The sequence below is a fragment of the Desmodus rotundus genome, chromosome 1 (assembly GCF_022682495.2).
Source record: "Desmodus rotundus isolate HL8 chromosome 1, HLdesRot8A.1, whole genome shotgun sequence".
In the NCBI taxonomy this organism is placed as follows: domain Eukaryota; kingdom Metazoa; phylum Chordata; class Mammalia; order Chiroptera; family Phyllostomidae; genus Desmodus; species Desmodus rotundus.
The window spans coordinates 148,179,221-148,202,061 of record NC_071387.1 but is presented as its reverse complement, the minus strand read 5'-3'; the positions used below and the strand labels follow the sequence as shown (position 1 = coordinate 148,202,061).

The window sequence follows — 22,841 nt, the reverse complement described above, 5'->3', positions numbered from 1 at the left end:
TTTGTTTGATTAAGCCAAAATTCAGGAAGCCCTTGGCATTCTTAAGATTTATGCTATTGAAACATCAGGAATGTATGTGATGGAAGATCAAGGTGAAGTGGTGGGAAGAGGCCCAATTAAAGGAGTCATAAGGATGCAAATTTGATTAAATCATCTCTTTCTTTTTTTCCCCTCCTTTAGGGTAGAGCTGTTGTTGAATAGAGTGAAGTAGAGAGGCCAGAAAGGAAATTTTAATGAAATCTCAATTGTAATGATGTTTTCATCAACTTTATATTGTGTCATTTTCATCAAATTACACTAATATTAGTTGTTTTGTTCCTGATCCTTAGTTCACATACTCTTAGTCTTGAAAATTTTACTTAATATTAAGACCCATTTCAAAGGCAGTTTTTCATCCTCCTGCTCAGAGATGATAATGCATCTTACCTCTACGGATGCATATATTTTTTACCATTTAACTTTGTCATGAGCTCAAGGACTTGTATTGTTCAACCTCTTTATGTTCCTAACTGAGTACCTTATGCAAAAAATTAATGAAGGGCAGGCACATGGTAATCTTAGTACAGTTAGTCTTTGATTCTGTTTTGTTGCCTTTTTCACCTCAAACTCTTGTCCCTTGAGTATCTTAGAATATGCATGGGGGTGTGAAACATTCTAAGCAGAGGAATCTCCTAAAGTGTTTCTCTCTACTCCTTCTCACATTCTCCCTTAATACATACCAGTTAGTTATTCCAGGAATAAACTATTGGAATCAGCATTGTTTTACAGTTGAACTGCTCACTCTTTCCTCATCTTTATAAATGGACCTCTTATGGACTCAGCTTAGTCTCAGATACAAAGTTGAAGAGGAGCGATGGCCAAGCACAGTAGGCTAAAGAGGCCCTATTGTAGCAGATTTGAGCATTTCCAGACAAATCTGTTACAATAAAAAGCCCTTTAATTGTTGCTAATATTAGTCAAAATTTACACTTTTACCAAAAACACAAGTACTTTGATTTTAAAACAGTTTTCACATACCATTCACCAATTTCAAGTGTACAAATCAGTGGTTTTAGTATGTTCACAGACTTGTGCAACCATCACCACAATCACCTTTTCATCCCCACCTACACCCCTGGCAAAAAAAACTCCATATTCATTAATAATCACTCCCATTCCCCCCTCCACCCTCCTCCCCAAAGGGACTAGTTTTAGACAACCAGTAATCTTCTGTCTCTTATCAGTTTGTCTGTTTTGGACATTTCATATAAATGGAATCATAATATGGGTCTTTTGTAACTTCTTTCACTTAGCATGTTTTCAAGGCTCATCCATTTTATAGCATGTCACCACTTTATTTTTATTGTTGAATAATCCACTGTATAGATACACCACTTTTATTTGTTTATTACTTGACAGACATTTGGATTGTTTCTACTTTTTAGCTATTAGGAGTAATGCTGCTATGAATGATTGTGTAGAAGTTCTGAGTATGTGTGTTTTCTTTTGAGCACAGGTAGGGATGGAATTGCTGGATCAGTGGTAACTCTGTTTAACCTTTTGGGGAACTTGCAAACTGTTCCAAAGCAGCTGACTGTTTTACATTTCTGTTAGCAGTGTACAGACATTTGTTATTACCCTTCTTTTTAAGATAGCCATCTTAGTGGGTGTGAAGTTATATGTCACTGTGGTTTTGATGTTTATTTCTCCAATGGCTAATGATGCTGATCTTTTCATAGTTCTTATTGGCCATTTGTATATCGTCTTTGGGGATGTGTCTGCATATCCTTTGCACCTTTTTAAATTGTGTTAATTTTTTTATTGCTGAGTTGTAAGAGTAATTTATGCATTCTGAATACAAGTCCTTTATCAGATATATGACTTGCAAATCTTTTCTTACATTTTTTGGATTGTTTCTCATTCTTTTGATGATGGTGTTGTTTACATCAATTTCAATTATATTTTACAAACTAATTTTTAAAAATTCAACTGTGAATCACTTACTTAGATTTGACTTAAACAAGAAAGCTTTTAGGAATAGGCATCAGTAGCATTCGTTAAAAGACCTGAAGTGCTAATCTTAGTTGCTGTAATTTTAAAGAGCCCTATAATTTTTTGATAGCAGGCACATAAAAGATAGGAATTCATGTTCAACTGTGGTAGTTGCAGTGCATAGCAGTGGGGTCAAGATTTACTGATAACCGTTCCTACGTAGACAGGAAGTTTTCTGTGGATCAACTGTGCAATGTAGTTGTAAAACTAGTTGTAAAAATAGCAAACCCTATTTTTGCTATGGCATATCAGTGTTTAAAGAGGAATAGTGAAGTTGTATTTCTGTATGGTGTAAAATAGGGCTGTGGCCTGATTCTCCTTTTGAACTTATAATTCATATCACTTGATATAGCTATTAGATATCTTAGCTATATGGCAAATACCATATTTTTCAGTCTGTAATGTGCTTTTTTGCCAAATTTTTGAGGGAAAAATAAGGATGTACAATACACATGGGTAGTATTAATTCCAACCTATATAAATGTTTTTAATTCTTTTATTTATAATTATGCATTAAAAGTGTAACTCTAGAAAGCAGTAATGATATCTGTATGCAAAATAATACCCTGGAATATGAAATCGGTTTTGTTTCTAAGTATAAATAAATAAAAAATCGAACAATTAAAACAAAAGAGCATTATACACGGGAGCGTGTTATACAGGGCAAAATACAGTATCTATACAGTAAGTCCTCACTAAATGTTGTCCAAGTGACTCTAAGTGAAAGGATGTATAATGAAACCAATTTTACCATAGGCTAATTGTAATATACAACAGTTAAGTTCCTGTGACATCTCATCAATGTTATAACTAAACAACACTAAATAAAATGACATTACTTGTGGATCTGCTGTATAGCAAACAAACAAAAAGATTTCTCCTCTATTTCCTTGCTTCTAAAATAGCAAAGGCCGGCAGCAGAGGTACCACTTGGAGCCACCCCTAGGTCAGCTGAGTCAGATCTTCATTTTATTGTGATCCTCTGGTGATTTTGCACACTAAAGTTTGAGAAGCACAACTTTATTTGACTTATATTGAAAAAACACAAACACAAAACTTGAACTATGTGAAGATTTTCCAGACAGTGGAATCTATTGAATTGATGTTGTTAGAAATACTAATTTATAACAAACACTTTATATTTGTTAAATATTTTACTGCCCTTATGAGGATAGTTTTGTTTCATTAAAAAGACGAATTATGCCCTGGCGAATACCTAAGGCTCCTCTCCTTACAACATAATGGGTGTGCCAAGACAAAGAAATATGGCCATGAAAGAACAATCAAATCTCCAGAAAAACAAGTAAGTGATGAAGAGACAGCCAACCAATCAGATGCAGAGTTCAAAACACTAGCAATCAGGATGCTCACAGAAATTGTTGAGTATGGTCACAAAATAGAGGTAAAAGTGAAGGCTATGCAAAGTGAAATAAAGAAAAATATGGAGTGAATCAACAGTGAAGGGAAGGAAACCAGGACTCAAGTCAATGATTTGGAGCAGGAGGAAGAAAAAAACAATCAGAACAGAATGAAGAAACAAGAATTCAAAAAAATGAGGAGAGGCTTAGGAACCTCTGGGACAACTTTAAACATTCCAATATCCAAATCTTAGGGGTGACAGAAGGAATAGAGGAAGAGCAAGATACTGAAAACTTATTTGGAAAAATAATGAAGGAGAACTTCCCCAATATGGCAAAGAAAATAGACTTCCAGGAAGTCCAGGAAGCTCAGAGATTCCCAAAGAAGTTGGACCCAAGGAAGCACACACCAATGCACATCATAATTACATTACCCAAAATTAAAGAGAAGGAGAGAATCTTAAAAACAGCAAGAGAAAAGGAGAGCATTACCTACAAAGGAGTTTCCATAAGCCTATCAGCTGATTTCTCCAAAGAAATCTTAAAGGCAAGAAGGGGCTGGAAAGAAGTATTTCAAGTCATGAAAGGCAAGAGCCTACATCCAAGATTGCTCTATCCAGCAAAGCTATCGCTTAGGATGGAAGGGCAGATAAAAGTGCGTCCCGATAAGGTCAAGTTAAAGAAGTTCATCATCAAGCCCTTATTACATGAAATGTTAAAGAGATTTATCTAAGAAATAGAAGAAGATGAAAAATACGAATAGTAAAATGACTATTCATGTCATGCGAAATAGTAAAATTTGCAACTACCACCAACCAAACCTAAAAAACAAAAGCAAAAACAAACTAAGCAAACAACTAGAACAGGAACAGAATCACAGAAATGGGGAGTACATGGAAGGTTACCATCGGGAAGGGGATAGGAGGAGAATGGGGGACAAGGTACAGGGAATAAGTATAAATGGTAGGTACAAAATAGACAAGAGGATGTTAAGAATGGTATAGGAAATGAAAAAGCCAAAGAACTTGAATGTACAACTCATGGACATGAACTAAGGGGGGGAATGTGGGTGGGAGGGGTGTGCAGGGCAGAGGGGAATACAGGGGAGAAAAAAACATGGGATAACTGTAATAGCATCAATAAAATAATACTTAAAAATTATTCAACAAAAAAGAATTAATTCTCTTTACTGTTTGGGAGTGATTTAGAAGCTGACTTAATTCCAAACCTGGTGAGTCTACATAATCTCATCCAAATTGAGATATTTATAAATGCCTTGAAATTTTTTTATGATTTAAGTGGTTGATGGATAACATTCCATCAAACCCACACTATCTGCTTTGGAGCCAGGAAACTCTTGGGGCTCAATATAGTTTTTACTCAAAATACTAGTCTGTTTCAGAATGCTTAATTTAAAAAAATCCTGACCCCATTGCTATGCCCCTAAATAGTTGAATGTGAATTCCTATCTTTTAGGTGCCTACTATCAAAATATTATAGGTCTCTTTATACCAACTAAGATTAGCACTTCTGGTCTTTTAATGAATAGTACATGCTTTAGTGCATGAGTACTTCCCATAATTTCTTTCCCTTAATAGCCATCTCAGAAGCATCCCAATGAATATAGCTACTTTTTATCCTTCTAAACGTTCTTAGCACCATTTAAGTTAGATAGATGAAAATTAATATATTTGGATCATACTATTTTAACCTCTGCAACAATAATTTAACTGAATTAACACTTAGGGTCTATTATCTTGAATTTTAAGAATTGTCCATTTAACACATAATATCTTTTGGGAAGTCATAAAAATATTCATTATGAATTCATTTTCAGAAATTTTAATTTTTTTCTCCAAGGTAACAACTTCTTAATTGGGCATTGAGAATTATATAGTGCAATACTTCCCTTTTTTCTCTAGCTAAAGGTAAATTCATTTAATTTTATTTCTTAATATCCTTAATTTTATCTAAGATGCTTGGTAGTATTTTTGAACTCTGTGTTATATTTTCATTGTCTTGCTCACTCTGAGGACCAAAATAACATTAAGGGGTGGAGATACAAATTTATTAAAAGTTTTATTTTTTTTAAATCCTCACCTGAGGATATGTTTTTATTGATTTTAGAGAGGAAGGAAGGGAGATACAAACATCAATGTGAGAGAGAAGCACATTGATTGGCTGCCTCCTGTAAGCACCCTGACCGTGGATAGAACCCACACCCTAGGTATGTGCCCTGACCAGGGGTGGAACCCATAACCTTTTGGTGAATGGGACAGTGTTCCAACGAACTGAGTCACCTGGCCAGGGCAGAGATACAAAGTTTTTGAAAGTGTAATTATTGTATTATGGAATTATTTTTAAGAAACATAGGAACCAGAGAAAGTGTTCAGTTGAATTTTCAAGTGTTGGTATATGTTATTACTTAACAAAAGTTTAAATCAACAAAGTTACCTAGCAAAAATTAAATATGATTTTATTGGCCTTTGGCATGTAACTTAGCATAGACTAGTCACAAAATAGTAACTCAGTTTTTACATCAGAAACAGAAATCAGGAAAAAAATCCCATTTGATATAGCAACAAGAAAAACAAAGTACCTAGGAATAAACCTAACCAAGGAGGTAAAAGACTTGTACTCAGAAAACTACACATCACTGAAGAAAGAAATTAAGGAAGACACAAACAAATGGAAGCATGTACTATGCTCATGGATTGGAAGAATTAACATCATCAAATTGGCCATACTACCCAAAGCGATTTATAGATTCAATGCAATCCCTATTAGAGTACCCATGACATATTTCACAGATACAGAACAAACATTTCAGAAATTTATATGGAACCATAAACGACCCCGAATAGCTGCAGCAATTTTGAGGAAAAAAAAAAAAAGGAGGGATCACAATACCTGACATCAAACGGTATTACAAGGCCACTGTAATCAAAACAGCCTGGTACTGGCATAAAAACAGGCACATAGACCAATGAAACAGAACAGAACAGAGAACCCAGAAATAAACCCGAGTCTTTATGGTCCATTAATATTTGACAAAGGAGGCAGGAGCATAAAATGGAGCAAAAATAGCCTCTTCAACAAATGGTGTTGGGAGATCTGGACAGCTACGTGCAAAAAAATGAAACTCGATCACCAACTTACACCATACACAAAAATAAACTCAAGATGGGTAAAAGACTTAAGTATAAGTCGTAACACCGGAAGAACCAAGATGGCCGCATAGGTAGACACACTGTGCCTCCTCGCACAACCAGAACTGACAGAAAATTGAATGGCAAGGAAGTCCGACACCAAGGAGATAAACATTCATCCAGACTGGTAGGAGGGGCGGAGAGGACACGCGTTGCCGTGGCGGGAGTGAGACTCTCGGAGTGTGGGATGAACGGGGCAGGCAGTCTGACCACTAGCAAACCCTGTGGCCCTACATTCGCACACAGATAAACCAGGACGAACGGTGGGGAGCGAAGCAGACCATGTAACCCAGGGCTCCAGCACGGTGAAATAAAGCCTCAAACCTCTGAGTGAAAACACCCGTAGGGGTTGGGGCGGAAGCAGGAGAAACTCCCAGCCCCACAGGAGAGGTCGTTGGAGAGACCCACCGGGGCCTAGGGCGTGCACAAGCCCACCCACTTGGGAACCAGCACCAGAGGGGCCCAATTTGATTGTAGGTGGCAGAGGGAGTGACTGAAATCCGGCAGAGAGTGGAGTGGGCGCCATTACTTCCTCTCGGCCCCTCCCCACGTACAGCATCACAGCGCAGCGACCAGCGTTACCCCACCCCGGGGAACACCTAAAGCTCTGCCCCTTTAAGTAACAGGCGTGCCAACACCAAAAAAAAATGGCCCAAATGGCAGAACACTTCAAAGCTCCAGAAATAATTCAACTAAGGGAACAGATAGCCAACCTATCAGATGCACATTTCAAAACACTGGTAATCAAGAAGCTCACAGAATTGGTTGAATTTGGTTGAAAACTACATGAAAAAATGAAGGCTATGCTAAGAGAAACAAAGGAGAATGTACAGGGAACCAATAGTGATGTGAAGGAAACTGGGACTCAAATCAACGGTGTGGACCAGAAGGAAGAAAAACATCCAACCAGAAAAGAATGAAAAAAAAAATTCAGAAAAATGAGGAGAGGCTTAGGAACCCCTGGGACAATTTTAAACGTTCCAACATCTGAATCATAGGGGTGCCAGAAGGAGAAGAGGAAGAGCAAGGAATGAAAAACTTATTTGAAAAAATAATGAAGGAGAAATTCCCCAGTCTGGCAAAGAAAATAGACTTCCAGGAAGTCCAGGAAGCTCAGAGAGTCCCAAAGAAGCTGGACCCAAGGATGAACACACCAAGGCACATCATAATTACATTACCCAGTATTAAACAGAAGGAGAGAATCTTAGAAGCAGCAAGAGAAAAGGACACAGTTACCTACAAAGGACTTCCCATAAGACTGTCAGCTGATTTCTCCAAAGAGATCTTACAGGCAAGAAGGGGCTGGAAAGAAGTATTCCAAGTCATGAAAGGCAAGGACCTACATCCAAGACTACTCTATCCAGCAAAGCTTTCATTTAGAATGGAAGGGCAGATAAAGTGCTTCTCAGATAAGGTCAAGTTAAAGGAATTCATCAACAGCAAGCCCTTATTATATGAAATGTTAAAGGGACTTACCTAAGAAAAAGAAGATCAAAAATAGGAACAGTAAGAATGACAGCAAACTCACAGTTATTAGCAACCACACCTAAAACAAAAACAAAAGCAAACTAAGCAAACTAGAACAGGAACAGAACCACAGAAATGGAGCTCACATGGAGGGTTATCAACAGGGGAGTGGAAGGGAGAGAGCGGGGGAAAGGTATAGAGAATAAGTAGCATAAATGATAGGTGGAAAATAGACAGGGGGAAGGTAAGAATAGTGTAGGAAATTTAGAAGCCAAAGAACTTATATGTATGACCCATGGACATGAACTATAGGGGGGAATGTGGGAGGGAGGGGGTGGGCAGGATGGAGTGAAGGGGGGGCGGAAATGGGACAACTGTAATAGCATAATCAATAAATACATTAAAAAAAAAATATATATATATATAAGTCATAACACCATAAAAGTCCTAGAGGAAAACATTGGCAGGAAGATCTCAGACATTCCACGCAGCAACATCCTCACAGACACGTCCCCTAAAGCAAGGGACATAAAGGAAAGAATAAACAAATGGGATCTCATCAAAATAAAAAGCTTCTGCAGGGCTAAAGAAAACAGCACTAAAATACAAAGGGAACCAATAGTATGGGAAAACATATTTGCTAATGATACCTGAGACAAGGGCCTGATCTCCAAAATATATAAAGAACTCATATAATTCTACTCCAGGAAGATAACTGAATTGAAAAATGGGCAAAGGACTTGAACAGACACTTCTCCAAGGAAGACATACGGAGGGCCCAGAGACATATGAAAGGATGCTCAGCATCACTAGCCATCAGAGAGATGCAAATTAAAACCACAGTGAGGTACCATCTCACACCGGTTGGTGGCCATCATAAACAAATCAACAAACAAATGTTAGGATGTGGAGAAAAGGGAACCCTAGTACATAGTTGGTGGGAATGCAGACTGCTGAGGCCACTGTGGAAAACAGTATGGAATTTCCTCAGAAAACTAAAAATGGAACTGCCCTTCGACCCAGCAATTCCGCTGCTGGGATTATACCCTAAGAATCCTGAAACACCAATCCAAAAGAACCTATGCACCCCAATGTTCATAGCAGCACAGTTTATAATAGCCAAGTACTGGAAGCAACCTAAGTGCCCATCAGCAAATGAGTGGATCAAAAAATTATGGTTCATTTACACAATGGAATTCTACGCAGCAGAGAGAAAGAAGGAGCTTATACCCTTTGCCACAGCATGGGTGGAACTGGAGAGCATTATGCTAAGTGAAATAAGCCAGGCGATGAGGGACAAATACCATATGATCTCACCTTTAACTGGAACATAATCAACAAAAGAAAAAAGCAAACAAAGTATAACCAGAGACATTGAAATTAAGAACATTGTAACAATAGCCAGAGGGGAGTAGGGAGGGGATAGTGGGTAGAGGGTCTATAGGAGCTACTATAAAGGACACAAGGACAAACTCAAGGGGGAGGGTGGAACTGGGGGAGGGAGGTGGGACTGGCTGGGATGGGGTGGAGGGATGGGGAGAAAATGCAGACAATTGTAACTGAATAAAAATTTAAAAATAAAAAAAAAGTCACTCAGTTTTTAAATTCAGCTTGTTATATTTTTCACAAAAACTTGCATTTAATACTTAGAGCATTGCTAAAGCTCTTGAATGAAATAAATGATAAAGCAAAAATATGTAGCCATATCTTGTTCTATTGCATTTCACTTTATTGCACTTTGCAGATACTGTGTTTTTTACCAATTGAAGGTTTGTGGCAACCCTGTATTGAACAAGTCTGTTGGTGCCATTTTTCCAACAGCATTTGCTCACTTTGTATTCCTGTGTCATATTTTGATAATTTAGTGTTTCAAAGTTTTTCATTATTTGTTATGGTGATCTGTGATCAGTAATTTTTGATATTACTGTTATCATTGTTTTAGAGTACCACAAACCATGCCCATGTGATGATGAATTTAAACTGTAAATGTTTTCTGTGTTCTGACTATTCCACCAACTGGTTGTTCCATTATCTGTTTCCCTCTCCTCAAGCCTCCCAATTTATTCCCTGAGACACAATAATATTGAAATTAGGCCAGCTAATAACCCTCTAATGGCTGTAAGTGTTCTAGTGAAAGAACAGTCACAAGTCCCTCACTTTAAATCAGAAGCTAGAAATGATCAAGCTTAGTGTGGAAGGCATGCTAGATTTCTAGCCAAAAGCCAGATCTCTTGTACCAGTTAGCCAGGTTATGAGTGCAAAAGAAAAGTTCTTGAAGGAAATGGAAGGTTATACTCCAGTGAACACAAATGATAAAGCGAAACATCCTAAATTGCTGATATGGAGAAAGTTTCAGTGGTCTGGTTAAAAGATCACACCAGCCACAATGCTCCCTCAAGCCACAGCTTAATCTAGAGCAAGGCCTTAACTCTCTTTAATTGAAGGGAGAGAGAGGTGAGGAAACTGAGGAAGAAAAGTTTGAAGTTACCTGAGGTTGATTCATAGGTTTAAGGAAAGAAACTGTTTCCATAACATAAAGCGCAAGGTGAACCAGCCAAGTGCTCATGTAGAAGATGCAGCAAGTTATCCAGAAGACCTAGCTAAGATGATGAAGGTCACTACTCTAAACAACAGATTTTCAGTGTAGACAAAACAGCCTTACATTGGAAGAAGATGCCATCTAGGACTTTAACAGCTGGAGAGAAGTCAATGCCTGTTGTCTTTATTTTAAAAAACTGCCACAGCCACTCCAGCCTTCAGCACCTACCACCCTTATTAATTAGCAGCCATCAACATCAAGGCAAAGACCCTCTGCCAGCAAAAAGATTACGTCTTGCTGATGGCTCAGATGATGGTTAGCATTATTTTTTAGCAAGAATGTATTTTTAAATTAAGGTATGTACATTGTTTTTATAGACATGATGGTATTGCATACTTAATAGACAACTTAATATAGTGTAAACATAATTTTTATATTCACTAGGAACCCCCCAAAATCATGTGTCTCGCTTTATTATGGTATTTGCTTTATTGCAGTGGTCTGGAACTGAACCTGCAATATCTCCAAGGTATACCTGTATACAGTAAATATAGAAGACAACTGTTTATCATTTAAAAAATTATTTGTATATAGTAAGTCACACAAATCCCAGAAACTGGAATATAAAGAGACATGTCATGAAAGAAAATAAAGTTTGTGAGCAGACATGGAAAAATGTTCTATATAACTAGGTGTAAAGGTAATATAAATCAAAATTCAAAGATTGATTCCAGTCTTAGAATACTATAAAAGTGGAACTTCTGAAATATTTTATATTCCCTTTGAAAGTGAATTAAAAATGTGTGTTATTACACATTTGTGATTCTGTTTTAAGGGAGGCATTAACTTTTTAGTCATTTGTTTATAGAGTATAATTTATGTACAATAAAATCCACATTTTTTAGTACATAGTTCTGTAACTTTTGATAGTTATATACTGTAATTTAACTACCACTACAATTAAGATAGAACAAAAGCTTCCTTCATTCCCCTTTGCAGTCAGTCCCTCTTCTAGCACCACCTCCTTGCCCTGCCCCGACAATCACTGGTCTGTTATCTGTCCTTACAGTTTTTTTTTTTAAATAAATTACTTTATTGTTGTTCAATTACAGTTGTCTGCATTTTCTCCCCACTTCTCCTCCCCACCCCAGCCAAACCCACCTCCCTTCTTTGCTTCCACCCTCCCCCTTGGTTTTGTCCATGTGTCCTTTATAGTAGTTCCTGAAAACCCTTCTCTCCACTGCACCCCGCGCCCCCCCCCCCCCCGGCTATTGTTAGATTGTTCTTAATTTCAATGTCTCTGGTTATATTTGTTTGCTTTTTTGTTTTGTTGATTATGTTCCAGTTAAAGGTGAGATCATGGTATTTGTCCCTCACCATCTGGCTTATTTCACTAAGTATAATGACACCAATCCAAAAGAACCTATGCACCCCAATGTCCTTACAGTTTTTTAAGCACTAATTCTAATAGTGAAACTCTGAAACAGTGAGACTGTCCACTAACAGGGAAGTGTTTATGTAAATTAGATGTCCATTAACAGGGATGTGTTTATATAAATTATGATATGCTTCCTTACTTGAACTTCCACCATGAAGAAAATGATTTTCATGTAGACCTTGTGGTAACGTAACATGACAAAATGACCAAGATGTAGATGAAAAGCAGGCAACAGTTGTACATTACCAATTACAACTTTATCAAAACATATTATGTAAAAGACTTGGAGACATGATACAAAAATTATAGTTGCTTTAAAATTAGACTTTTTTTAAAAAGCCTCTGTTTTCTAAACTTTTAATTAGTGCTGTAGGCTATAATTCAGAATATATTTTTAGTGTTTCCAGGACTTAAAAGTTGTGATTGGATATACTTAGGTTGTTAGAGTATTAACAAGATTTCCTCAGTTAAGAAGATCCCCTTCTTCTAAGATTTTGTTTTTTAAACTTATTTATCCAAAGAGGCTGTTCGAATCACTTTTTGTGATACCAAGTTTAAAAATTTAAGAATCTACCTCAACTTTTCACAGTGTGCTAATTGCTACCTGGGATAGAAAGGAAATATAGGGTCTGTGTACTTTAGGAATATTAACAGTTTAGGTAAAAAAACCCCAAAACTTTCTGAGGCAGTAACATTATACTGTTGTAAGGTATTACATAATATTATAATTGTAAATGCAATATGAATGCCTACTACAATGAGTGATACATTTATTCACCAGGCGTTCTCAAGATGGCAAATTGATATGGTATAACTAAGGAGGCCTCTTTGAGCAACTAAAATTCCTGGTGAGACTTGGAGGACAACAAGTTAAAAAGGTAAAGAAGAAAGTGTATTACAGGAATATTAAGAGCAGAGGCTTGGAGGTGGAAGTGAGCAGACTATTCCTGGTGCTGGGAGAGATATTAAGGATAGAGTGATGTGAAACATAAGCAGAATGTCTACCTTATGTATCACAGGTATTGGTAATGTCTTTTGGATTAGGGTAGGTGTTGGCAAAGTATGGCTCAGGGGTCGCCATATCCTGCCCACTCCCTGTTTTTGGATTGCCTGAGAGCTAAGAAATGGTTTTTGTAATTTTAATGGTTTAAAAAAAGTCAAACGAAGAATAATAATTATTTCATGATGTGAAAATTATAGGGAAATCACATTTCATTGTCCATAAGCAAAGTTTTCTTAGAAAACAACCATGTGCATTAATTTAACATACAGTAGTTTCTCTCTCGTCTGCAGTTATCCACAGTCAGCAATAGTCTGAAGATATTAAATGGAAAATTCGAGAAGGGACAATTCATAAATTTTAAATTGCACACTATTCTGAGTAGTGAGATGAAATCTTTCACTGTCCCTCCCGGAATGTGAATCATTTCTTTGTTTAGCGTGTCCACCCTGTATACGCTACTCGTCTTTTGGTTACTTAGGAGACCTTGGTAAGCAGATTGTTGCTGTATTGTGTTCAAGTGACCCTTATTTTGCTTAAATGGCTCCTAAGTGCAAGGGTAGTTTACACTTTATCGTAGGTATATATGTATAGGAAAAACATACACATGTAGGGTTTGGTACAGTCCTTGGTTTCATGCATCCACTGAGGGTCTTGGAATGTATCCATTGCGGATAAGGGGAACTAGTGTATTGCCTGTGGATCCTTTTTGCTATAAGGCAGTTGACCTTATGGCCACAAAGCCTAAAACACTACTTAGCCCTTTACAAAAAAAGTTTGCCATCTCCTGGGCTAGATTCACAGTGCAGTATTCATACTGGAGGTGATTAAGAATGAGGCTGGAGAGGTAGGATGGGGAAATATTTCTTTGTCATTACAATCCATTTCCCATAATGTATTCCCACTAACCACAATTAAGCTTTACTTCATGTACCATGATGTCTGAACTATAGATTTCTTCCTCATTGCCCTCCCACCCCCACATAAATGGTGTTTGGAGAATCAGTGCAGTAGAATTCTGAAAGCCATCTTAAAGATTTTCAGCTATTTCCTTAGAGGAAGCATGAAAGCTTTTGAGTTGGAAAGTTGTGATTGGTAAGAGTTTTATTATGAGATTGGGCTTGTATTAGGTATAACTTATTCATTGGAGTCTAGTATGATTGGCATTTAAAATATGACCAGTACTCAGAAATGAGCAATACCCTGAAATGGCGATTGAGAAACATGGGTTTGTGTTTTACTACTAATGTTTACTCTGTTTTCTACTTACAGAGTAAGTTTATTTTCTCTTCTTTGCGTAGTTATTAACATAAGATTACAAAGGGGCGATAGTTATATAAAACTTAGGAAAATAAAAAATGCTGTGCCAGCATACTGATCCCTTTTTCTTCTTTGCTTTTTGTTATTTGCTTTTACTTCTTCTGGTTTTAATTTACTGCTTTTCCCCTATAACTTCTTGAGATGGAAACCTAGGTAATTTTTAATTTTCCTCTTTGCTAATGTACATTTAAGCACAGTTTCAGCCATATTCCATAAGATTTGTTAATTAATGTTTTCACTATTATCCAGTGAAAAATATTTTCTATTTGTCATTGGGATTCTTTGACCCATGGGTTATTTAGAAGCATATTTTAAAATTTCATATATATAGGTATTTTTCTAGTTTTTTGTTTTTGATATTTTAATTTGCATTATGAATTTGAAACATACTCTGATTTCAATCTCTTGACATTTGTGTGAGACTCACTTTATGGCGTAGAATATATGATCAGTATTTGTGTACACTCCATGTATCCTTGGGGAAAAAATGGTATTTTAAAGGTATTGAGTTTAGTGTTCATTTATATATATCAGTTAAATTGTTTGTTAATTGTGTTCAGGTCTTCTATAGCCTGTTGGTTTTGGTCTTTTACACTGAGAAAGAAAGGTGTGTTCAGATGTCCTATGATTCTGGATTTGTCTGATATTCCATGTAGTTCTGTTGACTTTTGCTTTATATAATTCAAACCTGTGTTTTCAGATGAAAACAAATCTGGAATTTTATCTTTGTGATGTTTTGAATTTTATGTCATTATAAAATGTTTTTCCTTTTTCTCTAATCATGCATTTTACTTTAAAATCTACTTAATCTAATAACTTATTATAATATCAGACAGCTGTTTTATGGTTAGTTTTTGCATAGGGTATATATTTTTTTCCATCTTTTCACTTCAGCCATTTTTCCCCTTGTATTTAGGGTGTGTTTCGTACAAGCAGCATGTGGTTGTGTTTTATGTCTTTGTCTTCTTAGTCTGACAGTTTCTGTCTTGTAATGGGAACATTTACTTTACTTGCATTTAATGTAATTACTGATATATTTGGGTTTTAATCTCGTAACTACTCTTTGGGTTTTATTCCCCTTGCCTGTTTTGTTCTTTGCTATGGGGGGCCTCCACCTGCAGGCCTCCCAGCCCCTGCCGCCATGGATGAGAATAAGTCTACCAAGACCTGATCTACTTGGGGAGGAAAGATGGCCTATCTCTCAAAGGAGAAGGACCAAGAGCCTTTTCCTCAGTGGGCTTTTATTGGGTTCAATTTGCACAGAAATACAGGTAAAGCTCATCAATCATTATCAGGCAGTAAGGATCAAACAATAGATAACATACAAAGAACTCTGAGGGCTTATTCTGAGTCAGGGTCAGTTAGCTAAAGGGCTATAAAATTTGGGGGAACAAACTCATTTCATGCTTGGACCCTTATCAGAAAACTGAGGACATTCTTAGCAAAGCAGGTTTCACAGGGTTTAATGTGTTCTTTCTTAAGCCTGATTGCCCCGGGGAATCCACCCTTTCCAGCACTGGACTGCACCGCCCTCTGTCATTGTTTCAGGCTTAAGTCAGGCAGGGGAAGTAAGGCAGCCGAGAGATTAGGAGACTTCTTGCAGACAGAATGAGGACTCAGGCTATGTGTCAAAGCCGAGGGACGAGGGTCCATCCCCCCCTTTTTCTATAGCCCCCCAAGTCCTTCCCTGAGGGCCTCTTTGTGATCATGCCTGTCTTAGGTCGTCCCTCCCTTGAGGAATCTTACCCATCATTGGCTAACTGGTCAGGCTCAGGGCCAAGCAGGGTTGAGTAAAAGGGGGCAGAGGCAGTGCCCCTGCCAGGGAGATAAGCTTTGTCTCCTTAACGGCTTATGATCCCAAGGTCTCTGACTCAGCCTTAGCCATGGGGGGTTACAGCTTCTGAAACCAGGCAGGGTGGTCCCCAACATTTTGCTTCTCCTTTTTCCTTTGTTTAGATTATTTTTGTTATTTTTTTCTCCATATTAGAGAGAATATATAGGTATATTCTCTCAGGAATATACATAGGAATATGTATATTACCTACACATAGGAATATATATACCTATATATTCTCTCTAATATACCTATATTTTAGTAATTATATGTCTATTCTCTGTTAGTGGTTACCCCAGATCAGGGGTGTCAAACTCGTTTTCACCAGGAAGGCATCAGCCTTGTGGTTGCCTTCAAAGTGCTGAATGTAATTTTAGGACTGTATAAGTGTAACTACTCCTTCACTAGGGGCAAGGAGCTCTACATTCCGCCCTTTTGAGACAACCTCCATGCTGATGTGGCCCCCTGTGAAAATGAGTTTAACACCTCTGCCCTAGATAGTACTGCTTTGACTTATCAAAGGCTAATGTAAATTTCTAGTTTTACCTCTTTCCAAGAAATGCAGAAATCTTAGAATACATGGTGTGGCAAAAGTAGGTTTACAGTTGTTCAAATGGAAAATAATGTGATAATACATAATAATGCAAGAATAAACTCTGTTTTGTGTACTCACAACTTAGTAAGTCAATATTTGCCCTACTCTCTGTAGTTTATCTCCAAATACCTTTCTTACTTTTATACTGTTGCTGTCAAGCATTTTGCTTCTATGTGTATTTCAAGCCCTTTGAGAAATTATTTTTAAAGTTATTAAAGTTAATAAAGACATTATTTTTAAAGACAATATTTATTTATAATTCTCAAAAATTACTCTTTGATGTTTATGCCCACATCTCCAGGCTTCCATGTAGCTTATCTTCCTTTACCCTAAAAGACACTATACTATTTAATTTATGTCTGCTGGTAATAAGTATCTTAGTTTTTTTGGTTTTCTTTCTCACCTGAAATGGTCCTTTGTTTCACATGTATTCTTGATGTGGGTATAGAACTCTAACCTGGCAGTTATGTTCCTTTATTTTAAGACATTCTGTTGATTCCTGGCTTCTGTTTTTCCTAATGAAAACTTTCCTGAGTCTTAACTGTTGGTCTTTTGTAGGTCAGGTCTACCTATTATCTGATTTTGAGATTCTTCTCTTTTCTTTGGTTTCAGCAATTTTGCCATAATGTACCTCAAAGGTGATTTTTAAAAATTTATCTCTTTTGGTGTTTTTAAAATGTAATAAATTTATAGTTTAATCTTTGATCAGCTTCAGAAAATTCTCACACTTTATCTTTTTAGATATTGGCTTTGGGGTAGTGTTCTTCCAGTAGAATTCTGGTTTTATATCAACCCTTCTGACAACATTCCCTCTTTTTCTCACAGTCTGTTTTGGCATCCCTTCATCTCTATGCTTTTATTTTCTCATTCCTAGTTCTCTGTTCAGCTGTATGTCATCTGCTTTTAAAGCCACCCACTGAGTCTTTCAGTTCTAGAATGTACTTTTTTTTTTCTTTTGTAGTTTCCAATTCTTTAATTGTCAAAATTGTTTTTAATTTCTCTGAACATTCTAAGCATAGTTGTTATTTTAAAGTCGGTATCTGTTAAGTGCATTATCTGGACATTCTGTTGGGCTTTTCTATCAGGTCTTATTTCTCTTGGTTTTTGTGTTGCAGTTTCTTGTTTTCCCTTCTGTCCATTATTTTTTATTGGATACCAAACATCATATATGAATAATATAAAAAATAATTTGAGCCTTAGTATGATAACATCTTCTAAATAGTTTTTGTATTTGCTTCTGGCTCTTGATTATGTAAGTGAGTAATCCTGAATTACTTTAATATTGAGATGATTTTAAATTGGATTTTCATTCCTGTGATGGCTAGTCTGTTTGCAGTTCACCTTAACTTACAGAGTTTAGACCTTCAGATCTATAACCCAAAGTGTTGGGGGATTTTAAAGTTCCCTTCCTAGTGGGCTGTAGACTCCAGTTTTCTTATGTAGTCCTGTAAGGTCGTCAAAAGCTCTGCTCAGTTTTTCATCTGCCTCTTCCAGAAATGGTAGAGGCATTTGGGGGAACCTTCCCCAAATTGTGGGTTTTACTTCTGTAATTGTCTTTCTTCTCCCAGTTGTTGTCCATTGTTAGCTCTTACATGACGTCAAACAGATTTTTTAAAATACATTTTTCAGCATAAACTGCATCGTTTGTACAGTGAACTACCCTTATCATTTAGGAAAGTTTTATGTCTTGAAACTGTTTCCCAGACAGGTTCCTAGATGGCCAGCCAGTGGCCTTGCAGTCAGGTCTTTCTAAGGATAGTTGTCTCAGCCAGCTATGTTAACTCTTTTCTGCACGCATGCCTAACATGACTCACTGTTGAAATTTTCTGTAAACAAGGTGTGTGAATATCAAAGGTCTGTGTGATAATTTTTGTTTTGATACTTAGTAAAATGTTTATAATTAAACTTAGGTAGCTAAAATACTTGGGTGATTATAATGTCTTTATATGTTCCATACAGGTCTTCACTAATGTGCTGGTGCCTGTTGTCAGTTTAATCCATATGTGGGAAGAACAAGCCAGTGTGAGAACATTTAGTACATCTAAAAAGATTGTTTAAAAATTAAATTACACTGGGAAATAATCTATTGTGAAATGACACTTCAGATGTCTCCTTTTGAAGTTAATATTGAACCACCCACATATTTTTCAGATTTCACTGGACTTGTTTGTCTTATGGGAGCTTTTTGAGGAAAGTACTTTGTTACCAAGAATTTTTGACTAAAACAGTCGAAGTTCTCTTGGCAGTCAAATATAAGGAAAAAATAGTTTCTGACTACTATTAGAATTAAATTGGGGAATCTTAAATATTACAGACTAGGTTTCTCATTTCCAAATTTGGAAGCTCACTCAGAAAATTAAGTGACTATCAGCAAAACTGTGAACAGTTGATTAATTTCATCAGTTTTTAGTTTTAGAATATGCACTTGGAAACATTACTTAAAAATATCAAGAGGCTATGGATTAGTTTTGAATTTTATCTTTGGATATCTTTTCATGCCTAATTTGGTTATTTCATTTATTCAACAAATTTAACAAGTATTTCTTGAATCCCTACTGTGTATCAGACACTAGTTTTAGGAACTGGGGGTCGTTTTTTTCTTTTTTGTAATCAAAGTATGTCATATCAAGGGTGGTTTGGAGCTGCCTGTGTTTCCTTAGGTTCTAAAGTATATGCATGCCTTACACTGTATCAATATTTTATCTTCTTTTCCCTCCTCTTAAGGTAATACTGCACTGCATGATTGCGCAGAATCTGGAAGTTTGGACATCATGAAGATGCTTCTTATGTATTGTGCCAAGATGGAAAAGGATGGCTATGGAATGACTCCCCTTCTCTCAGCAAGTGTGACTGGTCACACAAATATTGTGGATTTTCTGACTCATCATGCACAGACCAGCAAGACAGAGCGGATCAATGCTTTAGAGCTTCTGGGAGCTACATTTGTAGACAAAAAAAGAGATCTACTTGGGGCTTTAAAATACTGGAAAAAGGCAATGAACATGAGATACAGTGATAGGACTAATATAATTAGCAAACCAGTACCTCAGACACTAATAATGGCTTATGATTATGCCAAGGAGGTAAACAGTTCAGAAGAGCTAGAAGGTCTTATTGCTGATCCTGATGAGATGAGAATGCAGGCACTATTAATTAGAGAACGTATTCTGGGTCCTTCTCATCCTGATACCTCTTACTATATTAGATACAGAGGCGCTGTCTATGCAGACTCTGGAAATTTCAAACGATGCATCAACCTATGGAAATATGCTTTGGATATGCAGCAGAACAATTTGGACCCTTTAAGCCCAATGACCGCTAGCAGCTTATTATCTTTTGCAGAACTGTTCTCTTTTATGCTACAGGATAGGGCTAAAGGCCTGCTGGGCACCACTGTTACATTTGATGATCTTATGGGCATACTGTGCAAAAGTGTCCTTGAAATAGAGCGCGCTATCAAACAGACTCAGTGTCCAGCTGACCCTTTGCAGTTAAATAAGGCTCTTTCCATCATTTTGCACCTAATTTGCTTGTTAGAAAAAGTTCCTTGCACTCTAGAACAGGACCATTTCAAAAAGCAGACTATATACAGGTTTCTTAAGCTGCATCCAAGGGGAAAGAATAACTTCAGCCCTCTTCATCTGGCTGTGGACAAGAACACTACATGTGTAGGGCGGTACCCTGTTTGTAAATTTCCATCTCTGCAAGTTACGGCAATACTGATAGAATGTGGTGCTGATGTGAACGTCAGAGACTCCGATGACAACAGTCCCCTACATATTGCTGCTCTAAACAACCATCCAGACATCATGAATCTCCTTATCAAATCAGGTGCACATTTTGATGCCACAAACTTGCACAAACAAACTGCTAGTGACTTGCTGGACGAGAAGGAAATAGCCAAAAATTTGATCCAGCCCATAAATCATACCACATTGCAGTGTCTTGCTGCTCGTGTCATAGTAAATCATAGAATATATTACAAAGGGCATATTCCAGAAAAGCTAGAGACCTTTGTTTCACTTCATAGATGATAACTTGACTGTATTCTAGCACTGTCAAAGCACGAATTGTTAACAGTTGTTTCATAAATGAGCACTGTTGTGATAACACCAGCATTCATTTAGCTTGATATCATCGTGCTCTCATCAGCTAAAGCATTATAAGCATCAAATTTACAGGATTGGTTTCCCAGTATTTAATATAAATATACCATATAATATATTGTTTGTGAATTATTGAGAAATGTAATGTCATATTCAAATTTTTAAAATTGTCTGCCAAAGGCTTGTTCTGGTTTTCATTCTGGTTTTGCTTGCTGTTGGGTGTTCAGGACCGAGTTAACCATTCTTCAGTGGTGTCTTTATATTTTCCTGGTTTGTGAATTTCATACAATTGAAGGTCTTTCTTTTTTGCTTCCTTCTCTTCTCCAAGCTTCTCTCATTTCCACTTAATTTTTTTTCCTAACCATTTATTCTTACCATTCTCTACCCCTACTCCCTATTGGACCTATGCTAGGTCGTACAAACTTTATGGACTTGTTATGGACTTGTTACCATTTGCAGTTACCATAAGTGCTTTATCTTCTCTACGCACTGGCTTAAACTTGACTGTTGTATGATAGCATATTTTCTATGCAGCAGTTGGTCAACTTCAACTCAAAACACTGTTGAGTTTGTTACAAAGTTCATTTTCTGAAAGTACTCTTGTAGCATGACAGTTTTTAGAGCTATTGGTTAGCTACCTGAGCTCCAGCTTCCCCCCTGTCACCCGACATCTGAGATTTCTTTCTCTAATCCACTGAAATTATTGTGTGCTAAATTTGGGAAACAAATCTATTCTTACTCATTAACCCAGTTGAAATTTAGGTCTGTCATCTTAATATATCATGCAGTAAAAGGAAGAATCTTTTTAAAGTGACCCACCTTTCATGCTATGCCAGCATTGTCCTGCTTGTGCTGATGATGTGATTAGGTGTAGAGAATTTGCTTAAATTTAATCTAAAGTTTATCACAGCTTAATGAGTCACATTGAAATACTCAGTAATTGAACTGCAAATCACCTTTAGTTACAAAAAGAGCTAAAGCATGTCAGTGGCATGATGCTTGCCAAGCCAGATCTAGGCATCTAGGATAATTAAGGTATTTAAGTGTGCAGTTTACTGCCATAGTATCAATGGTCAGTAGGTGTTCTTTCTTTCTTCAAGTTTTAGTATACCTTAAAAGATAACTTGCATGAATTACTTTGGTCTCAATTATTTGTCACTATAGTTACACACAAAAGGTTGCAGTGCTTCCTTTTCCCTTACTGAAAGTTAGCTTTTTCTTTTTTCTTTTTTTGGTGTTTTTTAAACAGCTTTGCCAATGCCACAGAAAGGGCTCTTTTAACTTAAGATAAGTGGAAAGTACTAAAAAAAGATTCAGGTAATTATCATTCAGCACTTTATTATTCAGAATAAAATTTATGATGGCATATTTGCCCTGCAAATGTCTTAATAAAATTGTTATAAATAAAAAAACGCCTTATTGGTTTGAGAAAAACTCATTTTTACCTGTGAGCTTAATGAGCTGGATTACTTGGATTTTTGTGTTGACATTTTATTCTGAGGGTTGATGAAATGGTATTTAGGGTGTCATTGCAAACAGTCACTTTAGGTTTATTTCACCTTTATTCCGTAAAAGGTTGTAATGAAGAGTAGTAAATAAACAAAACAGCTTTGGCTTTTCTGGTTAAATAATTGAAGTTTAATTTTTTAAAAGGTATCCTTATTTTACTAGGTTGTAAATTTAATTTCACCATTGACAAATGTGAATTGAATATAAATGGTTTCTCTCCAGCCTTTTGATGAAGGAATTTTAATCTTATTTACCATGGGAAAATTTGATGAAATATTTGAACTGCCACATATGTTAAGAATAACATGCGATTTGGACAAATAGCTAGAAATATCAGACGTCAATATTTTGAAATCACTGACATTAACCTTGTGGTGTAAGAATTGTATATCTATGAGCTACTTTTTAAAAAAGAGAAAACCTTTGCAAGTAGAA

The 22,841-nt window shown here is 36.6% G+C and overlaps 1 protein-coding gene across 2 annotated transcripts in view; it reads left to right on the top strand.

Annotated features, from left to right (window-relative positions):
- Window positions 1–22,309, top strand: part of FEM1C (fem-1 homolog C) — a 32,424-nt gene extending 10,115 nt beyond the window's left edge. For both annotated transcript variants that reach the window (XM_053911593.2, XM_053911586.1), the window contains exon 3: window positions 19,516–22,309. In XM_053911593.2, the coding sequence (XP_053767568.1) occupies window positions 19,516–20,825 (1,310 nt within the window). In that variant the 3' untranslated portion in view covers window positions 20,826–22,309. The remainder of the gene's footprint in view (window positions 1–19,515) is intronic.
- The last annotated feature ends 532 nt before the right edge of the window (window positions 22,310–22,841 follow it).